At 32.8% G+C, this 27,262-nt stretch overlaps 2 protein-coding genes and 1 non-coding gene across 3 annotated transcripts; all 3 read left to right on the top strand.

Moving 5' to 3' along the window:
- Positions 1 to 1,211: 1,211 nt before the first annotated feature.
- On the top strand, positions 1,212 to 5,597 carry LOC122589214 (metal tolerance protein 11). Its single transcript, XM_043761466.1, has 6 exons — positions 1,212 to 1,524; positions 2,469 to 2,578; positions 2,678 to 2,923; positions 3,249 to 3,329; positions 4,372 to 4,605; positions 5,010 to 5,597. The coding sequence occupies exons 1-6, from the start codon at positions 1,323 to 1,325 to the stop codon at positions 5,355 to 5,357; spliced, it is 1,221 nt and encodes a 406-aa protein (XP_043617401.1). The 5' UTR covers positions 1,212 to 1,322; the 3' UTR covers positions 5,358 to 5,597.
- Positions 5,598 to 12,613: 7,016 nt separating this feature from the next.
- Positions 12,614 to 20,274, top strand: LOC122588799 (sulfate transporter 4.1, chloroplastic-like). The gene is made up of 17 exons (XM_043761005.1): positions 12,614 to 13,028; positions 14,099 to 14,147; positions 14,376 to 14,574; positions 14,774 to 14,942; positions 15,621 to 15,686; positions 15,768 to 15,875; positions 16,310 to 16,417; positions 16,510 to 16,575; positions 16,731 to 16,791; positions 16,918 to 17,045; positions 17,181 to 17,222; positions 17,393 to 17,509; positions 17,641 to 17,692; positions 17,773 to 17,911; positions 18,018 to 18,106; positions 18,741 to 18,817; positions 19,683 to 20,274. The coding sequence occupies exons 1-17, from the start codon at positions 12,708 to 12,710 to the stop codon at positions 20,001 to 20,003; spliced, it is 2,112 nt and encodes a 703-aa protein (XP_043616940.1). The 5' UTR covers positions 12,614 to 12,707; the 3' UTR covers positions 20,004 to 20,274.
- Positions 20,275 to 20,889: 615 nt separating this feature from the next.
- Positions 20,890 to 21,067, top strand: LOC122590331. Its single transcript, XR_006322471.1, has one exon. It is a non-coding gene; the product is annotated as a U12 minor spliceosomal RNA (small nuclear RNA).
- Positions 21,068 to 27,262: the final 6,195 nt, after the last annotated feature.

Below are 27,262 nucleotides of genomic sequence, written 5' to 3'. Positions count from 1 at the left end.
GACTTGTTTACAACTTGAATATGTGATAACACTTATATTAGACAACCTTATATACATGTCATTTAAAAATTTCATTTGCAAAACAAATTTTACATTTTCAAATCATCGCTTTTACATGTTTAAATATAAGTTTTTTGATTTTTTCATATTAAAAACACTTTCATACTTCCATCTAAAATTCATGGCAGCCAGCCACATTAGTTTGATTATATCATCATCTTTATCTTTTTTTACTTCCTTATAAAGGAAATAGTTTTTTTTTTATTTTAGGTAATTTTACCTTTGAATTACCAAAATTATCCTTACTTTTTATGTTTTGCCCTTAATGAATTATAATTTACATTTTAAACTTCTATTTTAATAATTAACACTTTAAACCTTTATCATCTGAAAATTTCTACTTTCACAATTACATTAACCTACACCACTTGACATCACCACCTCCACCAATAGTACCATCACCAATACCAATGGTATCAACACAAGTTTTAACAGCATAAGATTTTGAGAAACTAATAAAACTAAAAAATTTAAAATAAACTTTTAATGCACAACTTTGACCCATGAATTAATTTTTCACCAATTCAAAAGTTAATATTTTGTATATTTTTATATATTTGGCATCCACAATACCACAAGTCCGCAACTATTCGTAACACCCCACAGTCACATTTGTTACTAGTAACGGAGTAACCGGCTAATGAAGAATGACATGTGACTTATCTAATTAGTAATTATCCACTAACAACCAGCACACCATCTGCAACCTTACCTACAACACGTCCAACTTCAATTGTTCAACTAGATTAAAATTTGTAAATTTAACGAAAACGATAGTACCATGATTTTCTCTAAAGTTCCACTATGAGTAAACTCTTCACCTACCAACAACTTACTTTTTTTTCGCACTTTACCTTTTCATCTTCTTTTCATTATTACAACATTAGCATCTTATTATTGTAGACGTTATCGTACACGATTCCTTCTCTTCCCACAATATCTCAAAACCCCACTTTCTCAATCCCCCATAATATCACTCCACGTTTCACTCTTCTCACCAATCACACCGCGCGTCTCTCACACTCTCCCATCCTACATTTGCATCCACACCCTCACCTAACAAGATCCCAAAATTCTCATATTTTCATTTCACCCCTCAACTTCCAATTACTTATATAACTCACCCTTCCCTCTCTTTATGTAACCTCACAGATTCTATATCCACATTCAAAAATATCAAAAAAAATCAAAAATATTACACTGAATTCATTTTAAATAAATTTAATATAAAATTCAAAACCCTAGGGTTTTAGGATACTGTAATGGTGGAACCGATGATTGGCGAAGAAGATTACGACGGTTCCGAAGGGGAGTTTTTGTTGACCGAAGTCAAACTTGACCGCGGCGGTGGAGGCGGCGCCGCCGGTGACGTTTCATGGCGGCTGAACTTTGACGGTTATCAGTTTTCGTCGGAACATAAAGAGAAAGCTCCACGTGGCTTGCATGACTGTCTGGGCGTTTTAGGTAAAGTTTTTTTTAGTTGTATTATAATATATCTGTATATATTTATGTGTGACTGTGTGTGTGTATATATATATATATATATTATATGTATTGATTTTGATTGTTGATTAGAATAAATATGATTAGATATTGCTAATATTGGAACAATGCTGTTTTGGGTAGTGATGACACATTATTTTGTTTAATATTAATTCAATGGATTTCTATAAAGTATTTTTATTTTTTAGTCATGACAAAAAATGGAATATGAGTTTGGATGAACTTAAGGTTTGTTCTTATTATATGCTTTAAGTATGATATTAGAAAAAAAATAATATATTTGGAATTTTGCATTTTTGTTCTCTCCGATTAAAGTTAGTATTTTTGTTACTATCTAGTCTTACTGGGTTAATATGCAAAAATGATTATTGTTGTTCATGTTTTAGAGTGTCTTGATAAAGCTATATTGTTTGGTTTTCGCCTTTTCGGCATCTTGATAGTGTAGATTCATTGGGGCCGTTTATGATTTAGTGAAGCATAGTTTTTTGTACACATAGGATGATTTTAATATGCTGATAATCGACCTACCATTTGAACCCTGGATGATTTTGGATGCATAGGGAAACTATATATATGGAATATGTCTAATTTTATTGTTGGGTGATGGGGTGAAACCGCTTGTTCTGGAATCAGTAATTGTAGGAGATTGGGTGCATTGATTTTATAGTTGATGGTATCATGTTGTCATACACTGTATTGTAGTGATTTTCATCAGTCGGTTATACAATGGTAACTTTGATGCTTAAACCAGCCTTGTGCTCGCTATATATTAATTTTCAGTTCATTTCTCTGTTTTTTATGACATAGAGTTAAACTTTTGGTAGTTATAAACAAGCTTATTGGTTCGTGATGCAGCTGTTTATGCAGCTTAATAGCATATTAATTGACCTCCCTGATTTTCTCAGTTCCAGAAGACAATGTAGCTGAGTATTATCAGCAGCAGGTAGAAACCCTGGAGGGCTTCACTGAAATGGATGCCTTAGCAGAGCGTGGTTTCGTGCCTCAATTGTCAAAGGTAGGAATTAATAGTTTAAATTTTAGCCTATATAACTAAGAAATTTTCTACAAGTTTAAATTTATTGGACTTTATCTGAGATATTTGTTTAACTTGTAGGAAGAGAAAGCAAGCTTGCAAAGAAAGGAGACACTTGCCATTAGAATATCAAATGTTGCAAACATGATCCTTTTTGTTGCAAAAGTCTACGCATCTGTTAGGAGTGGTTCATTGGCCATCATCGCGTCCACGTTAGATTCACTTCTCGACCTGTTATCTGGATTTATCTTATGGTTTACAGCATTTTCCATGCAGACTCCAAATCCCTATCAATATCCTATTGGAAAGAGGCGAATGCAGCCTTTGGTTAGTTTGCAGTTCATTACCTGGTGCATTTACTATTTCAATTTGCAAGGTTTTTGGTCTATTACGTGGTCAAGTTTTACAAAATCTTAGAGTATGACTGAGAAGAACATGACATATCCCTGTAATATCAGTTAAGATCTGAGTTATTGTCTATAAAAAAAACATAGTCTTTGACTTCTTGAGTTTGGCCCAGTAAAAGTAGAAAGCCACTTTGATTTGTTAGGAGTCTGAGCTCTTTGATAACTTAATATGTACTCTGATCACATGGATCATAGTCTAATTTGCTACCATGACACTCAGATCTTTGCAATTCCTTTTTTTGCAGGGAATTCTTGTTTTTGCATCAGTCATGGCCACTCTTGGACTGCAGATAATTTTGGAGTCTGTTCGCGCACTAGCCTCTGATGTAAGTAAAGTAGGCATGGCATATAGTGAATATGAATATAAATTGTTTATGAAATAAATCGAAGACTGTATATTTATGTTGCTAATTCAAGAGAAAGGTCGTTGATAAGTTTTTGTACTAGCCTTTAAAAAAAAGTGTTTGTACTAAACAAACAATTGAACTTTATTGGTCTTTGATTTTTGGTGTGTGTAGCTGATGTAATGTAATATTGATGTTATATTAACAACTGCATAAAGAACAACTATCAAATGAATGTGTAGTTAGTTAAGTTTAATAATAATATCTTGAAGCAACTATGTAAATTGTACAATGGCTAGTATTTACCAACGAACAATAGCAAAAGGAATCTAGAAATAAAACAGTAATGGAAAATCTGAAAATATAAAGGAAACATGTAAGAAAGGGAATAGAAGAACTAAAAGTCCAAAAATAATGACAGACACGCAAAGAGGAAAGTGACAACAAAAGTAGAAAGTGACCAAAATGGTAAAGACAAAGATGCAAAACCAATTACCTTATTATATATCACATAAAACAGTATTGTATGTTTTGTAAGCAAGTGTTCGGGTTTGAAACTGATTTGATGGCTATTGTGACTTCTAGACATAATAATTTCTTAGTATTAGGATAAATAGATTGCTTCTGCTTATCTGATGATTTAGTGGTAGAATAATGAATTGTGTTTTAGTAATAACAAATCTGGCTATCAAAGGATAAAATAAAAAGGATCAAGTTACCAATTGTGTAGCTGAATTTGGGATTTTTACGCATCTCATATGTCATAGCTGCCTGTTGTCACAAGAACATGAGCTTCTGTTCTTTCTAGAATTAACTTGTTAGATATGTATAATTTGTTACACAAAACTGCATATTATTTATTTATTAAAAAAATAAACCATGTCTAAACACCATCTCCTATTACACTTTTTTAACACCACTGACTATATCATTTTGATTATTGAATTGCTTTCAAAATTCTCATTCATACATTCTTTGAAATTTAAATATACAGTATTAACGTCAATAATGCTGGCCATTTCAGGAAAAGGATTTTAATCTTACTAAAGAGCAAGAACAATGGGTTGTTGGCATCATGCTTTCAGTGACATTTGTGAAACTCGCTCTGTGTATATATTGTCGCTCATTTACCAATGAAATTGTCAAAGCCTATGCTCAGGATCACTTTTTTGATGTTGTCACCAATCTCATCGGCCTGATAGCTGTACTACTTGCCAACTATATTAGTGACTGGATGGATCCTGTTGGGGCTATAATTGTAAGTTCTTTCTGCTATTTTCCATTGCATATGTTCCTATCTATTTTACAAGTTTGCTGTTTAGTATGTGCTATGAAGTTTACTAGATGAAAGTGTTTGACACTTGAGTCTGAACAAAAGTAAAGGCTGCACCTTGTGTCCTCTATAAAATGTAGGCCATATATTAGGTTAGAAATGAATAAGAAAAGGCTTTCATGTTTCGATGAGTTGGGACGCTACCCATTCGTGAAAGTGAATGCTAGCAGTTATGGTGACTATATAAACGCGCCCACATAAATCATAGGATCAACATGGCTGTTCCAAGAGTTACTTGTGTTGACCCGACCTGTCACTTTGACTTGACTAGGTCAACAAACATATCTTGAGAGCTACATCTTATTTGACTCATATATTTTCCGTAACAGCTGGCACTTTACACTATTCGTACATGGTCACTCACGGTGTTGGAAAACGTAAACTCCCTAGTAGGAAAATCAGCCGCACCTGAATATTTACAGAAACTTACATACCTCTGTTGGAATCACCACAAAGCTATAAGGCACATAGATACTGTAAGAGCATACACCTTTGGATCTCACTACTTTGTTGAGGTAGACATCGTTCTACCATCAGAAATGCCGCTGCAGACAGCTCACGATATTGGAGAGTCGCTTCAAGAGAAACTTGAGCTCCTGCCTGAGATAGAGCGTGCTTTTGTTCATCTTGATTACGAGTTCTCTCACAAACCTGAGCACGCACAGACACATCACTAAATAACTGTGACAATCCTGTAATTCTTTGAGCTCCAGAGTCAACCATGGTCAACCACTTGTAAGTTCTCACTCATATTATTGTGCATCCTTTCTGCATATAAATTATGATGCTGAATGGTGAGTTTAGTGTTTTTAGAAGTCATCATCTATGTGAGATTATTGGTTGTGGAGCTCTATTGAATTGTATAATGATATTTTCTCTTCGTACAATGAATGTGGATGTAGATTATGAGGTTCCAACCATTTTCTCAACTTAAAACTGGCTAAAATTTAACGGGTATTAGTATTTTATTCTTAGTTACATTGGTTTTGTTCAAATTACGTCGAGTATTAGATAGTTTAGTTACTCATTGTCTTCAAAAGAAAACTGTTCTATTGGTGAATAGGATCATGTTTATTGAAATATGGGGCATATCGATTTGTAAGAATTTACATTAATCGGGTGAATTGAAAGTAAAAATATGAATATAAAGGAATCAAAATATTGTTACGGTCCTTACGGATGCTCTCTTATATCTCCTTCGACACTTGACACATCTATAATTTGGCTAAGCCGCTTACTATATATCATTGAAAATCATGGTATTTAGTTCGGAAATATTTCTTAGATCATGTTCCAAACATGCTTTTTACTCGCGTGCGGTGGTGTATAGATAATCACCTGTTCTAATATGTCATGATTATATTTACAGACGAGTTAATAGCGTTGAGTTTTTTCCAAATCTTTATTATAACTAATAAATCAAATAAACGACTAACGTGAGATTTACTATTACAAAAATCAACTGTAGAATGTGACCTATATGGGTGGGACCTTTTTAAACTCTTTCAAGGTTGGAGGGCCTTTTAACCATTTAGGTAGAAATGAGAAGCAACCTCTCTACTTAGGTAGAGGTAAGGTCTATCTACATCTTAATCTTCTCCATACACCACCAAGGTATTAGGACTCAAAACCCGCGGAAGACTATTTTTTTACTTTTTAAACTCTTTTTATGATCCTCGTGGTTAAAGGGAGGAGTCTAGAGTTTGTTTGATCAATGTTTCTTTAGATTGTATTTTATGTATCTTTTAACCTCTCTTGCGAATTGCTAGTTGGGTACTTGGGTTTGATAAAATATCCATCTTTTGTTGGAGTGGTACCCAGTAATAATGTAGTTTGGGTCCACATTTAAAGTTGAGAGTCGAAGGTTTAATTTTTGAGAATGCCTAAATTATGTGAATATTAAGTAAAGATGTTTTACAAACATTACTTTTACGGGATGGGATGGTGAAGATTATTTGTGGTTTTGGGGATAGTATGCCTTCCGTTTACTTTTTTCTTCATCTTTTGTCTTTATTCTTTTAAAAATGAACCTATAGAGTGACGCTTTTCCCTTTTTTTTTTTTTTTTTCATTTTATCAAATATAAAACGTTTCGAGTCATGAGTCAAAAATCATGTTTTCGAGTCGATTCAAAAATTACGAGTCGACAACTATGGTAGTATTCCTTTTTGAAAGAGCTATTAGCTCGAGCTTTTATATTTAAAATTATTTAAAACAGTAAATGTAACTGCAAAATAAAAATATAAAATAACTAAAAAGAGGTGAGCAAATAAAATTATAAATCTTATACTCTAATGGTAGTCATTTATTTCTTATATAAAATTAATTATACTGCATTACTGAAAACACCATTGCTTAATGTTTATTTACTCATAACTTAGTAGTACCATCAGGGAGAGCAAAGTTTACATCATGTTTGCAATTAAAACTACATTAATTTGGTCAATCTATTCAGAGTTTTAATGATTTATTATTTGTTATCCATGAGAAGCTTATGTTCTTTGACTTTTTTTATTGTGAAACGAATTGATGGTTTTCCTCAAAGAAGTTGCGGTCATTTCAACTTTTCCATATTATAACGAGTCATGAGTGTGGAAAAAAGTCACTATGCATAAGAACATCTAAAACATCTGAGATTATTATTTAAACTTACATGTATATATACCCGAGTCTACATCTAGTTACTTAATAAAATACCAATCAAGTTTAGGCTATGTTTATTTTTTAATTAATAGATTTAAGGGGTGCCTGGTTGGGGGTTTTGGGGGGTAAGGAATGACAAAGGGAATGAATACTAGTGCTTGGTAGGGCTAAGCAAAGATAATCAATACTTAGAAGTGGGTAATTGAGCATTACCCAATAAATTGAGGGGTAAGGTAATAATTACTCACAAATTTCTTCTTCACCCTTTCTTTTTTTTTTTTTTTTTTCTGCCGGACTTGTTGGAATCCACCACTGGCCACTGCCACCCGACATCACCTCCGGCAGCCACCTTCATCCGACATCACTCCAGCAACCACCCATTCGACATCTCCAACAACCTCCATCACCTCCAACAGCCTCCACCACTCAAAAACGTATGTATATGTGTGTGTGTGTGTGTGTGTGTGTGTGTGTGTATGGTGGCCAGAGACATCACCATCAGACTTCACCTCCACCAACCGCCATCCGACACCCCCTACCACCAAAATCCACCATCCGACATCCAGTGGGTGGTGGACTGGTGGTGTTTGTTAAAGATATGTATTACTCGTATTGGAGAATAAGAGGGAGATGGGATATGGTGATGGTGGGCACCGGGGACAACTTCGGTGGGTGGTGGTGGTGGTTGAAAATATGTATATTATGAGAGAGAGAGAGGAAGGAGATGATCTGCAATAAAGTTAAAGATGGGTGCTTAATGTTTTAATTATATATATATATATATATATATATATATATATATATATATATAGGGGTGAGATATTTGAGACCATCTCTTATTTTAGGACCAACTAGGACCATTGATTTTTGTACATCATCATCATCTACTATGATATACAAGACTTTTTTGTAAAAACACTAAGACTTTCCGGCGACGGGCCACCAGAATATCATGTGTAAGTTAACTTACACATGATTTTTCTGTGGGTGGCGGACTAATGGTGTTTGTTAAAGATATGTATTACTCGTATTAGAGAATAAGATGGAGATGGGATATGGTGATGGTGGGCGTCGGGGACAACTTCGGTGGGTGGTGGTGGTGGTTGAAAATATGTATATTATTAGAAAGAGAAAGAGAGAGAGAAAGAGAGAGAGAGGAAAGAAATGATCTGCAATAAAGTTAAAGATGGGTGCTTAATGTTTTAATTATATATATATATATATATCTATAAACCCTTATAAAGGGTATTGGTTTTAAGAAATTAAGCAACTTTTTCATTCCCATAATACTCTTCTTACTTCTATTGTTTTTTACACCTCCTCAAGTATCTACCGAAAGTACCCTTATCAAAAATTTAAACCCACAAAACACACAACATCCTTCTCCTTCGCATTCTTCGATCACCACCATCGCCTTCATTTTATATTGTCCTCATCTTCTAGCCGCTGCAACGTGCGGGTACTATGCTCGTATATATATATATGGGTGAGATATATTTTGAGACCACCTCTTATTTTAGGACCAACTAGGACTATTGATTTATGTACACCATCATCATCTACTACGATATACAAGACTTTTTTGTAAAAACACTAAGACTATCCAGCGACGGGGTTCACAGAAAAAATCATGTGTAAGTTAACTTACACATGTGTAAGTTACGAAAAAGTCTTAGTGTTTTTACAAAAAAGTTTTGTATATCGTAGTAGATGATGATGGTGGTGTGTAAGTTAAGAAAATCAATGGTCCTTTTTTGGACTTTTTTTATTTGGTCGCAAATTATCTTTCCCATATATATATATATATATATATATATATATATATATATATTATAATACTCTACTTTATAACGATAGTTTTCCCTTTCCCTTATCTTTCCCCCTTGTGAACCAAGCACCCCCTTAATAATTAAAATCTAGTACATTGAGTTAAAATTCATGTTTATTTTTTGACTTAATAAACCAAACTAACTGTCATATATCTATATTTACATAATGTATACGATTAAAAAACTACTATTTTTATTAATATTTTGTGCATTTGGATTCTATAAAAAGGTTTTTTTTAACATGTGTACACTACACATTTTTTATATTTAAACATATCAATTTATCAAATGAGTGATAAAAATTAAGAATCTCTATTTTTTCCAAATTTGAAGGAATAAAATGATTTATATCTATATTTTTATATTACTATATAAAGTATCAACCATTCATCCATTTTCTCAAATTACAACTTTGAATTACCTAAAATAACTCTTTTTTTAATCATTAATTTAAACATCTTATTTATAAACCCCTCATCCATTTTCTCATTTTACAAATTTGAGCTAGCTAAAATACTTCTTTTTTTTTATTCATTATTTAAGTATCTCCAGGGGTGATCAAGATACGGGCCAACCCGTCAAACCTGTTTAACCGACCCGAAAAAAACGAGCTCGACTAACCCAGGGAAAAACTCGAGAACCCGCCAATCCAGCCAACATTGACATTACATTGTTATAGAACTCATGTAGACTTCTATAAATATATTTTATATATCATAATAATATTTTTACTAGTATTTTAATATATTTATATATGGATTTCAGTATATGATTTAGTTTTCAATTCCATCCAACAAACTTTTGTTTATGTAAAATCATGTTAATAATGTAATTAGGAATTTCACATAATTTCTTAATGTTGTTGATAGTTAAAGCACAGTCAAAATGAGAACCATAATGAGATATTGTATTGTAATTAAACCATTATTATGAAAACCATAAGAACACTTAAAAACCATGAAATATATTCTTGTTCTCCGGGTTAGGGTTGACCTGCAAAAAAACCCGAGCCCGCATGCTAACCCGGACTGGACCGACCCAATGAAACATGGGCCGGTCCTCGGTCCATATATTTTGTATTTTTCGGGTCACGGGCCGGGCCGGGTTGAGCCCATGATCACCCCTAAGCATCTCTATCTAATATACTTATAATATCCTTAATGATATAATTTACAATAAAAATCTTTTGATCCTTAAAATAACTACACTAATTTCTTTAACATCAATTATATTCACCATCATATTCACCTTCATTAATTTAATTGATTTAATTAAACATGTATTTTGTGGATATGTTAAAACTGTAAATTGTTTGCAAATTAGTCTAAATTCGGATATTAATGGGAGGTTATACAAATAATGTTAAAACGCATTTGTTTATACTTTCATGTTCCATCAATTCGAGATTATAAAGGAGACCAAGAATGGAATGAACTTGGACTCAATGAAGTCCTGATACAACATTAGATCTTGGCACGACATCCATGATTCCGTGGCATTTTGCAGGACGTAGTAAATATTTATAATTTTAGATCGCAAGGAAAATGAATTAAATACCATCTATGTGAACATGTTGGGCATTAGGAGACCAAGGTTCGAATCCGAGCGAGCAAGGTTTTCCTCCAATTTAGCGTCTTGCCTTATGTAGCGGCTAAATTGGTGTGATTTTCCCTCCCCTGTGGTTCTCAGACTTCGTGGATCGGTCGCTAATGACTGCCTGTACAATTGGATGTAACGGCTAGCTATTCCGTGACACAAATATTTTAAAAAAAAATCGCATTTTATATGAATCACCCCATTCCATAAATAGTTCTTACACCTACACAATCACATTTCTAGCTTTGTTATAAATTATATGGGACTATACTACTTAATAAAACAAATGTCTCTTTTTCTTTTTTACACTGCTTTTAAAACACCTAATATACCTCTATACAATTTACATTTATAACATTCAATACCCAAGATTTAATAGAAGTGAACCCTTAATATTTTGAAGCGCTTTATTACCATATATTCATTATTGTTCTTAGATAATTTTGTGCGCTTCAAATAATAGCCGTTGCAACGCGCGAGTATCTGTTTAGTATTATATTACATAGAATAAAAAATAACGACAAATTATTATGTAGAAAGTATATTAAGTTAACACTTTTTTGTGAGGATATATATGTTATTCGATCTTAACACGTAAAATACTAAAAAGGTCGGCTTAGATGGTGACCGAAGTGGCCGACCGGCCGAGACCCGATTTTTAAGGGGGTTCGTTTTTATTTTATATTTAATGTTATATATAAAAAGTTATTTATTCGTATATGAAATTAACTAAGTCCATTATAAATTCTAACAATACTAAAAAATAAAAGCATATAATTTAACTCGCATACAAAAGATACTACATACTTCTTTAGATAGAAAAAATGTTATTCAGTACGTTATCTCAGAACTGGGTAGTCAAGTTGTCGTGACATTGTTATTTCATTGTCTACCGCTTTTTTTTATTGACATGTAAGTAGTCATTTTTTCTCATCTATTGTAAACAATACATGTATATATCAAGAGGAATGAGAATATATGATTGTCATGTACTAACTTAAGAGTCTTTTTTTTGCTCGGACTAGATCCATAAATTCTCAGAGACGACACTGAATACTAACATAGTATTCTTCAAAGTTTTTAAACTGAAATTATACACATGATCATTATTGTCTTTATAAGATCGGAATCGTAAGATCAAATTGAGATCGAAAGATCAAACCAACGTGCTTCTTATTATTCGTTTATATATATGCCTTTAATATTTGTTTCAATAATCATTCAGATTGGTTCAACTTTGATATATAAATGTCCCATCATACAATGGTACAAGTCCTAATTTTAGTATTAATGCTACTAATATTGATTTGTTTGTAATAACACTACTAATACATATCACTCCAAAGTTACATAAAAAAATCAAATGAACCTGGACCCCATATACTATTATGTTGCATAAAAGATCAATTATTAACATATGAGAAGTGATCCTTGTATAAATCTTTTTCTCATACATATATTTTTATGCATTATGTAGTTAACAATTTTTATGCACCTTTTCTTATAACTTCCATTCATAGAAAAACTCATTTTAATTTTTGAATGAGTTAGTGAATGGTGATTCCTAGTGGGATACAAGACATTGTTGTATATAACACATTAACACTTTAATTCTTTAAACTAATTGAGTAGAGCTCGAGCTTGTCTATTTTGAAAGTTCTCGTTAAATTTCAATAACCTGACTAATAATTTGATGAAGTTGACGAAAGTATTTTTTTTTATATATATAATATAAATATAATATTTTAGCTGTATTATTTATAGACTCAATTTTCACGAATTGTAAACTTTCACCTGGACCTACAAAACCGTTTAACGTAACAAACTTTCTAATCCATATTATAACTCATAAAATCAAACTTAATTTGGCAAAGAAAAAATAACCTCTAAATACTTAAAAACCAGAGCCAAAAAACCTTCATTTCATTTCACACAATTAAAGTGACTAACGGTTAGCCGGATGGAGATAACTTACGCATCCTCAAGTCTCTCCGACCTGGTTTCACCGCCGACCAGAACTCCGGCGACTTCTCGGCCAGTTAAAGTCATTCCGTTCCAGCATCCTTACGGCGACGGCGGAGACACAACACCGTCGTCTTCTTCTTCATCCTCAACGACGTCGTTTTCGAAATGGAGAAGGAGAGTGAAGCAAATGAAAACAGTAGATTGGATAGATTTCTTACTTCCGTGCTCTAGATGGATCAGAATTTATAATTGGCGCGAGAATTTACAGCCGGATGTTATCGCCGGCGTTACTGTCGGTATTATGCTTGTTCCTCAGGTATATCTTTTTTTTTTTTTTAAATTCTATCCGAAATTACCGGAAATTAGTTATTTACGGAAATTTTGTTTAATTTAATTCAAGTTTAATTCAATTTTAGTTTCTAATTATTATTAATATTATCATTAATAACTATAGTTATTATTTATGATTTTTGTTGTTTGCTGATTTTGAATGAGAGTAGCGTGTAACGTGTTTGACTAGAGGATTAGATTTGACATTTTGTAGATTTTTGATTGGCTGTTGCTTATAGCAGACTGAATTTTTTGATTCAAATTTTTGTGATAACATTTGATAAATACATACACACACATGTCTTGGATTTAGAAATAGATTTTATTAGTGGATTTAGATCTTGTGTAGTGGCTGAAAATTACTGGATCATGGGATTTGTCTCTATCGTAAAAAGTAGATGACGTTAGCATAACTATAATAAAAAAAAAGTAAAATGTATTCATGTTGAAAAATCTATGTTTTTTAAGTAATTCCGGATAACCGGATTGTATTAGCGAATGACAACTGTGTTGTTTCACTAAACCTGCTATGCGGGACCCCGGGGGAGTTTACTCCAAGGTCTCGAGTTCGAGCCTTGGTAGGTTCTCCTCGACGGTATTTTCCAATAAAGGAGGTGGTATGGTGAGAAAGGCTACTTAAGATCCGCTTAGTGCGTGACCATTTCGTTGTGCGATTAACACACATCATACGCATCTGAGGTAAAATTCACTTGTCAAAAAATTAGCAAATGAGAGCTCATCTACTAGCTCTTAAGACTTTTTACTTGTGCAAAGTCATGCTTCAGATCATTGTACTTGTGTATTGGCAAAAGTTGTTGCGTATATATCACCCCTTGATAATGTATCATGTTTATGCTGATCTTGTTTCTAAATTTAAGAGGATAAGTTCGTATTTGGTGGAAACTCTGATGAATTTCGTTATTTGCTTACTGCTGACTGGTTGGATGAAATGTTCATTTTATTGTAGATCTTTGGCTACATTTGTTTGGTTTTGATTTTGTAAACATTAAATTTTGATCTCTTTATCTTTTTTTTTTCTTTGTCTATTGTGAGCAGTCTATGTCGTATGCAAAGCTCGCCGGACTTCAACCAATATATGGACTTTGTAAGTTTAATATATGGTCCTAATATTATAGCTAAGTTTTTTACGTACTTATACTTGTGTTGTATTGCTTTATAAGCTAGTTTCATGTAAGAGGGAACACGAATTGAGTGATCATAATATAACTTCAGTGCCATTTGTGAATTTAAGAGTAAGAAATAGGTCATTAGCTTGTACTGATGGAGTAATCGTTTTTTCTTTTTTCTTCCCAACAATTACCATTCTTTTCAGATACCGGACTAGTGCCTGTCTTTGTGTATTCCATATTTGGGTCATCTCGCCAGCTTGCTGTTGGTCCAGTAGCATTGGTTTCTCTACTGGTCTCTAATGTTCTTGGCAATGTTGATTCATCCACCGAATTATATACAGAACTTGCAATATTGTTGTCACTCATGGTTGGCATTCTAGAATGCACGATGGGACTGTTAAGGTACTTCAGCTCCATTAATTAACTTTTTTAAGTTTGTAAAAAGGGTGATTTTGTAACTTTTTTATTTTTAACAAAGGTGATTTTTTGTCCTATCCTTAATTGTTGTAGCCAACATATTTCCTATTGAGGTACTTTTGCTCCATCAACTTTTTTAGGTTTTAAAAAGGTAATTTTTTTTTAACTCTATTAATTATTGTAGGCTTGGATGGCTCATACGCTTTATCAGCCGCTCTGTAATATCTGGCTTTACAACTGCTTCAGCTTTTGTTATAGCCTTATCACAAGCAAAATATTTCCTGGGATACGATGTGGACAGAAGTAGCCAAATCATTCCGTTGGCCAAGAGTATAATCTCAGGAGCAGATCAGGTTCCATATTCTATACCTGGATCTATATTCTTTTGGTGTCTTTGGTAAGCTATTGGGTTTACTTGACATTTTAGTAAAAATTACTGAACAAGTTGGTACCGTACTCAGTATGTATGCATTATTAACATTAGAGTGCCCGTGCGTTTTTTTTCTTCTCCTGAATGTGTGTAAAGCCTTCACTTTTTCCCTGCCGAAATTCCAAGATACTTGCACTTTTTTCTGTCAAACGATCCAACAGAGGCACAAAGCCACACCCCCACACTATTCGTTAATATATTGCATATTGGGTAGCCTCCTTCATTATCTTTACCCATTCTCACTTTTAAACTTTTTTGGTGAAAAGATCAGTTTTTGTATATAAGTTCCACTAGTGCATGAACTCAAATTTGATAATTCCATATGGGTCTCACCATTTCCTTCTGTCCCAAAATATGTGCCACTACCAAATAAAATGAAAATACAATGTTACATATAAATAGTTGATGCAGATCTTAATTAGCAGAACGTAACCATTAGTAAACCAAGTGACTAAGAAACTTGCAACTTATAATGCTAAAAATAATAAGGGAAAAGTTAGTTATCTAAGTACACGATTATTTATAAATGGCAGTTTCTGCTAGTGTTTAGTATCATTTGGATTACTTTCTCTAACCATTGGCAAAATATCCTTGCTTGTAGTTCCAATGGCCTCCTTTCTTGATGGGATCTTTTATCCTAGCAATTATTTTGGCCATGAAGCATTTGGTATGCACTTTTCCTTTTTAGTATGTACATAAGCATATATGGTTGAGATTTTTTAGTTAATCTGGATGGTTTCATGTACAGGGGAAAACAAGGAAGAAGTTGCGGTTTCTGCGAGCAGGCGGTCCCCTCACTGCTGTTGTTCTGGGTACAGCCTTTGTGAAAATATATCATCCCTCTTCCATTACTTTGGTGAGAATAATGAGAGAAGCTTCTTCTGAAGTACCAGAACTGAACTTCTAAAGTAAACCAATGCTGTGTGTGTATATATATACATATTTATATTTATATCATATCCATATATCTACTGATCACCTATCTATTGATTAATGACCAACAACCGCAAAATGAGATTTGTTTAGTTGTTACTTTTGTTTGTTCTTAGTTTGTTTTTGTTAAACTTGTTGGGTTAAGATGTGTATAGGTCTCTATTTTCACTTTATATGTATTTATACCTGATAACGATTAGACCATGACAGTAGTTTACATGTTACATATTATTGTGTTCCCATGAGAACTACTTGTATTTACTTTCTCTACCTTCTATATTCTTACTTTCGAAATGAATTTTTTTTATTATTATTTTGATAATTAAGAAAGTTTCATGACCTCTTTCTTTTCTTCAGGTAGGAGATATACCTCAAGGGCTTCCACCATTTTCCATTCCGAAAAACTTTAGTCATGTGAAGTCTTTAATCCCAACTTCGTTTCTGATAACAGGCGTGGCTATACTGGTACACAATTCTCTCTGTAACCGGCTAGAATCTCTATTTCCTGTTTTTTTATTAGATCCTTACCATGCAATAACTAAATGTCTTCACTACAGGAATCTGTGGGGATTGCCAAAGCCTTAGCAGCAAAGAATGGATATGAATTAGATTCTAATCAAGAGGTCTGTTTCATAAGGAACAACACAGTGCTCAAGTTTAAATTGTTTAGTTTACGAATTATGTAAGCTACATTGACAGTAAAAGTGGGTAGCTGAGATTATCTTGGTTACATGGACACAAAATATTTCAGTAATAAAAGATTAATGTTTTTTGACAGTTATTTGGCCTTGGTGTGGCCAATATTTGTGGATCTTTTTTCTCAGCATACCCGTCAACAGGTGAGATTAGTGCATAGATTACTCTATGTAGTCAACTCTGATAACTCTTGGATTGCATGTTACATGTTTATTCCTTGTAGGCTTTATTTGTTGATATACTTCTGAATGAACTGTTATGCTGTATAGGTTCCTTTTCAAGGTCGGCTGTTAATCACGAAAGTGGGGCAAAAACTGGTTTATCTGGAATCATCATGGGCATTATCATGGCATGTGCTCTGTTGTTTATGACACCACTATTTGAATATATACCTCAGGTATGCCCTCATTTACCCTGTATCTGTTTATAAAATAGATCCTCATAAGTTGTTATGATGCTCCTTTTTTCTCCTTCATAAATTTCCTATTGTGTTGATCCAGCCTTTTGTGTGTTTTCTTGTTTACTTTTGCAGTGTGCTCTTGCTGCTATTGTAATATCTGCTGTAATTGGGCTGGTCAGTATATCCTTCTGGGTCTGAATTACTGTCAATGATCAAGACTAATTGAACTATATGCCATAAATCTCAACACCAAGTTGTTACCATAAACATAACGTGGTTTATGCATAATTATTTAGAATAAATAACATTATTCCTTGGATCCTAATTCCGAGTCTTTGTTAAAGGTGGATTATGATGAGGCTCTATTTTTATGGCGGGTAGATAAGAAGGATTTTTTCCTTTGGTCAGTTACTAGTGCAACGACATTGTTCCTTGGAATCGAGATTGGTGTCCTTGTTGGGGTGAGCATATATAATGTTTCTCTATCGCATTGTTCTTCATTAGGTTCATTGTATCTTTACAAAATATCATCATGCCAATCAGGTTTTAAAAATCACTAATCTAAATGTCTGTTTGGTGTTTTGATATTTAGGTCGGTTTTTCTCTTGCTTTTGTGATCCATGAGTCAGCAAATCCACATATTGGTAAGCTCTTTATATATATTTCTTTGTATAAGGCTGCATGCAGGTGTTTGTCAGCTTGATTATTGATATTATAATTGCAGCTGTGCTGGGGCGACTTCCAGGGACAACTGTCTACCGTAACATCCAACAATATCCAGAAGCATATACATACAATGGTCTTGTAATTGTTCGTATTGATGCACCTATCTATTTTGCAAATACAAGCTATATAAAAGACAGGTGAAAACTGATGTGCCTTAGAGTCCGTGGTATTGGCTATAAAGAACTCAATTAGACAGCCGTTTCTCGTATTTGTCTGGATTTTTATACATCTTTTGATTATCAGGCTACGGGAGTATGAAATTGTAGTTGATCAATCAAGCAAACGTGGACCAGAAGTTGAAAGAATATATTTTGTAATTTTGGAAATGGCGCGTAAGTTCTTATCTGAATTAAGTACTTCATCCAAAAGATAACCGATCACCTACTAATATATATCTATACTATATTATAAAGCAGATTCTCCCTGTCTAAAATTCTAAGTTTCAACATTTACTTCCCCAAAATGTCCCTTTTATCAATTCTATATTACCAAACACCTTTCTCTCTCCTCAAATCTCAACCAATCATCTTTTTTCTCTTTCCTCCATAAATCATTTACTCCTCCAATTCATTCAAAATCTTGTATCTCACAAACCGTACATCGATAAATTATAAAAAGTATATGGGTGTTTTTAAAATTTCATGCTCTTTCATTAGAGATGTCATTCGATATACTTTCGACGAATTTTTAAATCCGTGGGCGGAACCCGTACGGTTAAGGCCTTTGGCTATCACACTTTATGACCTATCATCCCACCATCTCACCGCCGCAACGCGCGGGTACTTACTCTCGTACATATATATATATATATATATACACACACGTATATTTAATCTTCTATTTCTTAATTTTTATCTGATTTTGTGCATCCATCTCTACATTCCCATGTTTTGCTTCAGTTTTGTCTGTACATTTTTAAATGAAGTACAAGATGTGTATTCTCATCTACTTTCATGTGTCTTTCAGCTGTTACTTATGTTGACTCCAGTGCAGTTCAAGCACTAAAAGAGCTTTACCAGGAATACAACTCAAGAGACATCCAGGTACATGATCTTTTCTATCTTCGTTAACCTGTAAAAACTATAAGCATCTATTTTTCCATTGTCATGAACACAAAACATTGATGAGATTGGTGGATTAATGAGATTGCCTTATTCTGCCATACTTGATTGTAATGCACTATATGGGCCTGCTATCTGGTAGTTTTTCCCCTTCAAAAGTTGGAAATTAAAATCAAAAACATACATTTCTAATTATTAAAAAACACAAAACTTCAATTTATTCAAAGGATATCTTCAGAACTCAGAAACACAAAAACATAACTCAATAACATACCGTTTATATCCCCTAAATTTTTGGGATTTTTTTTACAAGATTTCAGTACCGGTTCAGTTCCAGGATTGTGGTAATTTGCTCGCCCCCTACTCATAGGAACACAACATACAAAATATAATGCTTATAGCAATGTGTAACTGCAAGCCAACCGTCAAATTTTGTTATCCATAAAGCTGATATGGCATCTCTGTATTGATCCAATTTTGCTAGATGCCCACACTGGAACAGCTGATATGGCATCCAATCTTGTTGGATGCCCACTACAGAACAGCTGATATGGCACCTGGTTTCCTACTTGACTGCCTCTTGGCATCTGATTTGGAATCCAATATAAATATAGTAGAAAGCCATTTTTAAATTTGTTTTTCTTTGATATGAACCACCACCAGGGGACTGCCACCATCAAACTGAACCGATTTTGTTTGGATTATTTAGATATCCATTTACTGCTCTAGATCAAGTTTTGAAATTATCATCAAATGTATAGCATGCTTTACATAAAAGAAATGGCATATTTACTTTTTTATCTCTTGAAGTAAATTTTCCACTCTAACTTTGTAATTTATGATGCAGATAGCTATTGCCAACCCAAACAAAGAAGTGCTTTTGACGCTAGCAAAATCTGGATTCATTGATCAAGTTGGTAAAGAGTGGTGTTTTGTCCGAGTCCACGATGCTGTTCAAGTTTGCCTTCAACATGTACCTAATCCAAACAATTCACCTAAAATACCCCATTCATCTACCGACGAAAGCTCCAGATTCTTAGAAAGATTAGGAACTCGAAGAAAGGAAGATTTATCGACATCTGAAATGGAGTCGGGAGAAAGAGTTCCCATAATATCCAAAGATTCTGACCCTCAATTGGAACCCTTGCTACCAAGGAAATCTCACTAATGCATATGCTGTGGCAAATCATATATACTACTATTCATGTGCGTTGAAGCTAAAAGATATTCTTGTGAGCTCAACATTTCATGACAGTTCTTTCTAGCAATTTGTAGTAGTTTCTGTAAGTTATCGTGTTGTGCATGCGATCGTATATATTCTGCTGTGATTATTGTCACAGTTCTAGCCCAACATTTTGAGGGTGATCATTGGTGTATATTCGTGAAAATACATTTATGTAATTAAACAATTTTTGATGAAATGTTATATATATTGATTATATTCTTGAATAACTTTAAATAATACAACACAATACTTTTAATGGCTTGGAACCTAACGAGACTAGGTGACTGAGTCTCATGCCCATTCTATCAAGTAAATAAAACGTTACAACTTCACAATTTGAGAAGCTAAACTAAAAATTAAGATTACAACGGATCATATTAAATGATGTTTGTGTGCAGTTTTTTGTTGCGAAATCTTTAATTACTACTTCATAATCTATACATTAGATAAAATTCACTAGTAAGTTGTAAGTGAATTAAAATTTTGATGAAACATATCTGAATGATTTTAGACAACAAATTTGAGATTGATGGTATTTGCAAGTGAATATTTATTTTGAAACATATCCAAAATGAACATATAGAAATAAAACTTTGAGACTGAGATAGTTGAGATAGAGAATATATTTTCTTTTGATGCTAGTTCATTACACAACGCAATGGAAATCACAGATTACTTTTTGAAATATCATAAACATGTGCACTATGTCATGCAATGTAAATAAAAAGTTTATGATTGATAAGAAGTTTTGATCCCACATCGGAGGAGGTAGAAAATAAAGATGGTGGGAAAGGGATATAAATAGAAAGTATATGGCTAGGGAGGAAAATTGCCTTAAACTAATGAGTAAGGAAAACAAAGCGAGCGGTGAGAGCCGGTCGCGGCGCTAACTCATGGATGACCTCTTAGGAGGTTGTTTGCTTGCGCAAGAATTTATGGAGGGGAAATAGGCTGGCCAAAGTGTTGACGCTGCCTCTTTTGCAGAACTCACTTGTGCGGGCCTCCCTAGCACCCACCCCTAATTGCCCTTTAGTTTTAAACTTTTATTTTTTTTTATTATTTATAATTATATATGTATATTAGGTTTTTTATCCGTACATTATTTAATTGATTTATCAAATATTTTAACATGACATTGATAATTAATGAAATTTAGTTTAGTTAGCATAATATTAATATGTTCTTTATTTTTAGGGGATAAGCGCGTGGAAATGTAGATAATAGTTAAGATCGAAAGTTATAGTATGCTACACCAATACAAATAAAAAATAAAGATATTACATATCAAACTAAAATTTTGCATAGCTAGAGCAATATACAATTTAAAATTTTGCATAGCTAGAGCAACATACAATTGACTATGTAATAATTTACAATATGTTTAACAATAGTATAACCACTATACCACATGAAGAGTATGGACCATTTAATTCATAAAACACTTATAACCACTATATCACATGAAGAGTATAAACAATAAAAAAAATATCATCATGCTTCTTTCAGTTATGCAATTAAATTAATACAACAAAATTACAACAATACTTGATTTCGGTAAAACGAAATATGAAGACGTGAGACGTGGATAGTCATCATGCTACTAAACTAATATGATGTAGAATAGTAATAATGAAGAAGAGATTTACATAATTATTTGAAATTATAGAAACAATAATGTATGTCGAATCAAGACAATTAAGTAACAAATAACAAAAATCAAGTCTTGATTGAATGCATATTCTTATTTCAAGAACCATATCAAAATAAAGTAATACAAAACATAAATATAGAAGAAGTAACCGATCTGAATAATGATAGAAAACTAATGTACAACTAAATATGTTGGAAACAAAAATAAATATTCTTATAGATTATTTATTTCATTGTCGATGATTAAAACAAAATAACCGAAAGCAAAAACATAGTAGAAGTAACTGACCCAAATAATGATTCAAACCAATGCACAACTAAATATGTCGGAAACAAAAATAAAATATTTGACCTATATATCATCGGTCCATATCCGTATTCATCGAAGATTCTTCAATGTTATATGTAATTTAATTATTATGAGAAGCTATTCATCTTGTACCTTACCAAAGTTTTATGAAGTGAATAAAAGTCAAGTTATGCAAATAACTAACAAAATAAATATGTTTAAATAGCTTATCAAAATTTAGATATGTTAAAGATTGATTTATTGAATATAATGTTTAAAAAGATCAGATGGAATTAATCTCTCAAAGAAATAAATTGTAACTATAATATTTGTTATAATCTTTACTTAAATAATTCAAATCTATTTAAATAAATATATACAAAAAAAGTGTGGAGATAACACATAGGCTAAATCCTATGTGACAACATTTAAATATAGCTTTGAGTTGAGGTGAGGGCTTTAAAAAGTTAAGATTCTTACTGTTTTATATAGATATAGATATATATTAAAAATCTATGTAAATGTACAAATTATTTATACGTGGAATGTACAAAATTTAAAGCACATATTAATTTTAATTAAGTTTTGTTTAGCCCCCTAAATATTAACTAAATTTCGTTTTAACCGCTAAAATTTTTACTCCTTAACTTTTATCTCGTATCAAAGTTTCCGTTTTTATTTTCGTGACACGAAACTTTTAGGTTTTCATATTTTCATCAAACAACTTTCACAGTTACGGTTTTACTTTTAAACATTTAGTGTTTTATTATTTTCATTTGTCTTTTTATACATATAGCGTTTTCATACAATAACTTTTATCATCGTTACGTCTTATGTTTATGTTACATTTTAAAACATTGATATAGTTATTATTTATGTTTTATTCATCTTAATATTCTTTTACATTATTTTTAGTTGTTTTTTTAGTAAAGTTTTTTTCTTTTAACTTGTATCCAAATCAAAATTTTCGTTTTCATTTTTATTGACACTAAACTTTTGGGTTCTAAGGTTTTATTTGCACACAATTATGGTTTTACTTTTAAAGATTTGGTTTTTGATTATTTTCTTTAGTTTTTATACACACACACATATATATATATATATAATGTTTTTAATATATAATAATTTTCATAATGATTACACATGAAACATTTAAAACATTAATATAGTTATTGTTTTTGTTTTATACGACTTATTATTCCTTTACAATATTTTTAATGTTATTGTTAGATGGTTAGTTATCATTTTTAAAGTTTATGTTTGAATATTTGACATAAATTTGCCAAAATGTTATTGTATAAAAAAACGTACCTCGCAGCAACGCGCGGGGTCAATAACTAGTTTTTTTGTTAACGACAAAAGTACATATATTATTAATAAAAGACCGACTAGCAAGGTACTAGCGATCAAGGAATACAATTTAGAAGTACAACAATTTCAAAAGAAGATTCTTCTTGAAACTTTAACTGCTAAGGTTGCAAAAAGGTTGAAAAAAATAAGAAAAAACCTCATCAAACATGTTATATATTATAATAACTAGTTATATATTATATATTTACCCTATATACTAAAAACCAAAAGTTCCTAATGCATATTGTACAACCATGCATCCTTTATTGCATCCGATACAACTTTACAAAATTACAAATACATTTACTGATATACAACATATATATCTCTGGTAAAGCCACAACCATTAACCGCTACCGGCTTCCATTCATTTCTTCATTCGCCGCATCTGACAATCACCAACAACTGACTAGTCTTTTTTCATCGCTAAAACAATTACCTTTGAAATCACCAACCCAACAACACTCAGTCACTCACCCATTAAACTTTAAACCTAGTTCAAAATTTTAACAAAACGTTTAAAAAAATAACCAAATACGGTAAACGATATGTTAAAGGATATATATATATATATATATCATACTTACATGAGACAGAAACGAGAGGATGTTGCAGGTTCTGTCATCTGCGGTGGCGGTAGCCACTGGAGGTGCTTCCGGCCGGTGGTGATGGTTTTCGTCATGTTACCATGTTGCTTAGACCCTATTCGTTTTCTTTCATAAATGAGCCTCTAAAACCTAATAAAAACACACATAGTATCAAGATTGACCTTTTGAGTAACAAAAAATTGTAAAAAATAACTCTCCTGATGCCATAAAAAAATCAACTATCATGGGAATAGAGTAGGGCTGTCAATTTTGACCCAACCTGAAAAAAATCAGGTTAGGGTTGAGTATTTTCGACCCATCAACCCGCCAACCTGCCAACCCACTGTAACACCCAAAGTTAGAAGACCAAAAACATTACAATCATTTACCTTAAAAAAATCGAAAAATTTGAGACAAACTTATACTTAGAAAAATATTGCAAATTTTCGTTAAAAATAAAAGTTATCGAATTTGAAAAATAACAATTGTAACCTTCCTAATATGTTATTCTAAATATATCTTAGAAGTACCGGACCTTGAAAACGTCAAATGAAGCTCGGAAATTTTTGCTCGAGAACAGAAGGACTGCGGCCGCTAGCACGGTCGACTGTGCTCTGCGACCGTGTTCCTAGAAACTGATCACCAAGACAAAATACTGCAGACGCTGAGCACAGTTAGCCGTGCCTGCGTCTGTACTCTTACTGCACCCACTTAAAACACCAATTCACTATCATTTGAACTCAAACACTTACACCATTTCAAAACATAATCATCTTAAAACCACAAATCACCAAAACACATACATTTTAAGTATAAATCCATGTAGAACAAAATGACCAAAAACTTAACATGACCATATATTTTCCCACCAAAAGAACGTGTTCTCCCAAATCAAAAGCTTGTATCAAGAGCCATAATAGTCAATGGGATTATCTACAAAATTACCCAAAATGTCAACCTCCAAGATGGCTAAAATCCTTCAAGCTTAACTTCACTTGGTCAAATCTTGCTCTTGCTACTACCAACTCCTATAAAAGGGTTAAACAACAAAAACATAAGCAAAACGCTTAGTGAATGCATATACATATGATCATAATCAAGTTACCAAAACATTAGTGCATCAAGCATCATACATAGCCTATCTTTTCATAGCCATTTCATTCATATCAATCATAACACAAAATCATCACAATTCATTTTCAACATGGCCATGGACAATTTGGCTAGTAGTGTAACAACCACCTTATAAACATTCTAATTAAGTTCCTTAGATCGTACTTTCGCCATCTGAACGGCTAGACAGCCCAATTTATTTAAGTTCTTGACGTACTTTAGACGTAAAATATGTGCTTATTTGAAGGTCAATTTGATCTTAAATCTTGATTTATGTGACGGATTATAAATTAATTCGATAAAATATGAAGGTTCGGTTCATAAATGTTCATGTCCATGAATGTTCTAGTGCAAAAATGTTCAACAAATAGTCCCTTGTAAATACCTAGTGCATCTATTTAAATAGGTATAAATAGAAAATTTAGAGTGAGAAACCCTCACTATTCATCATCACCTCCAAACATCTCTCTCTCTAAAAACACATAGCCAGGAACACATCCACCCCATTTTCACACACTAAAAATTACCATCTTGATTTTGGGTTGTTTGATTGAAATCGTTTATACTTTCGGGTTCCTTGTGACGATCAAAACACGTTTCCATAAACAAATCGCAGGTATTAACAACATCTTTTGAGAATTTGATCCATTTAAATGTGTACTTTTTCATGTTCTTGTCCTTGATGATTTGGTCCGATTTTTGTGTAGAAATCGTGTTAATAATTAGTGGGTTTGTGTCTAAATGTGTTTAACAACATTTTGGTGAACAAATTTGGGTCATAACATGATTAAATTACAAAACCCATTTTTCAAATATGAACATAACTTGTTCTTGAAGCCACCAAGTGTTCTTGTGATATTTTGATCTTGAAAACGGAAATTGTGTTAAGGAAATAGTATTATTATGTTAATATGTATTAGTACTACGTTCTAACTCGTTCTAAGATCGACCTACACCTTTATTGAATTAATTTGTGGTTGTTTGGCTCGTGTTCATGCCTTCTAAAACGATCTGTCTGACCAAACTGCTGCTTCTGATCGTTTTGTGCTAATTACTTAATGATGTTTGGTGCTGTGTGGTGTGGTGTTGGTTCAATCGATTGGGTAACTGATCTCTTGATCGGTTTCGCTCAGATATTGAATCGAATTAAGTCATGGCTATGAAACGATCTAAATGATCAGATCATGAAGGACGATCTCTTTAATGGAACTAAAACGATCTCTTTGCCATGAAATAAAATGATCTCTTTTGAAGAAGAAGTCTAAAACGATCTAAACAGGATGAAGTGTAAAACGATCTGTTGGCCAAGAACTTGTGGGACGATCTAAATTGCTAGTAATGAAACGATCTCCTTTAACTGAACTAGTAAAACGATCTCAATTGAGGGATCACCTAGAACGATCTGTGTGTTTGAACATTAGGACAACCTGAGTACTAAATTCAGAACGATCTATACATTAAAACTTCAAGAACAATTTGTTCATTAGACTCCTGGAACGACCTAAATTATCTATAGTTGAAACGATCTAAATTGATAAATAAAACAATCTCTTTACAAAATTATAGAATGATCAAAAGTGTGGAACCTTGAAACAATTTAACTAGCTAGACACTAAAACGACCTAACTGGCTAAACCTCTAAGACGATCTAATTTGAAGAAGCTTAGAACGACCTATTTTCAAGAAGCCTAGAACGATCTATTGACAAGAAGCCAAGACGATCTAATTTACTAGAGCCAGGACGATTCGATTTGTGAACCACCAAAACGATCCCTTTTGAAAGACCAAGTGGAACGATTCGATGGAAGAAACACTAGGACGATTTGTGTGATTAACTCCTGAAACAATCAATTTACTAAACTATTAAAGGCAGGAACGATCTAATTAAACAACCACAAGAACGATCTAAGTACATAACCATTGGGATGACCTAAAGGCTAGTCAAGAGAAACGACCTTGTACCGAAACCCTAGACGAACTTGACTTATAATTCCTTGCGCTTGAACCTTAAACGATCTAACTACGTACTTAATTACCGGATAAACTCTTAGTTTCCTTGTCTCCTCAATTAATTTAAAGTACGAATATTATGAGCAACTAGTCGGATTTTAAGACAAAAGGTACATTAACACAAGACTTGATTAAACTCATTATCATGAGGTCTACCTTGTGCGTGTGTTCAAAGACATTTAATTGAGTCCTGTTCGAGTACT

This window comes from Erigeron canadensis, chromosome 2, assembly GCF_010389155.1.
Source record: "Erigeron canadensis isolate Cc75 chromosome 2, C_canadensis_v1, whole genome shotgun sequence".
NCBI lineage: Eukaryota > Viridiplantae > Streptophyta > Magnoliopsida > Asterales > Asteraceae > Erigeron > Erigeron canadensis.
Note: the sequence above shows the minus strand (reverse complement) of the source record. Positions and strands in the feature narration are given on the sequence as shown.

Bases quoted from the DNA above. Each gene is read 5' to 3' on its own strand.
- LOC122589214 (XM_043761466.1), top strand. From the start codon at position 1,323: ATGGTGGAACCGATGATTGGCGAAGAAGATTACGACGGTTCCGAAGGG. The intron at 1,525-2,468 runs GTAAAGTTTTTT...TGATTTTCTCAG, and splicing joins TGACTGTCTGGGCGTTTTAG to TTCCAGAAGACAATGTAGCT. The intron at 2,924-3,248 runs GTTAGTTTGCAG...CTTTTTTTGCAG, and splicing joins AGAGGCGAATGCAGCCTTTG to GGAATTCTTGTTTTTGCATC.
- LOC122588799 (XM_043761005.1), top strand. From the start codon at position 12,708: ATGGAGATAACTTACGCATCCTCAAGTCTCTCCGACCTGGTTTCACCG. The intron at 16,576-16,730 runs GTCTGTTTCATA...GTTTTTTGACAG, and splicing joins AATTAGATTCTAATCAAGAG to TTATTTGGCCTTGGTGTGGC. The intron at 17,223-17,392 runs GTCAGTATATCC...TCTTTGTTAAAG, and splicing joins TATCTGCTGTAATTGGGCTG to GTGGATTATGATGAGGCTCT.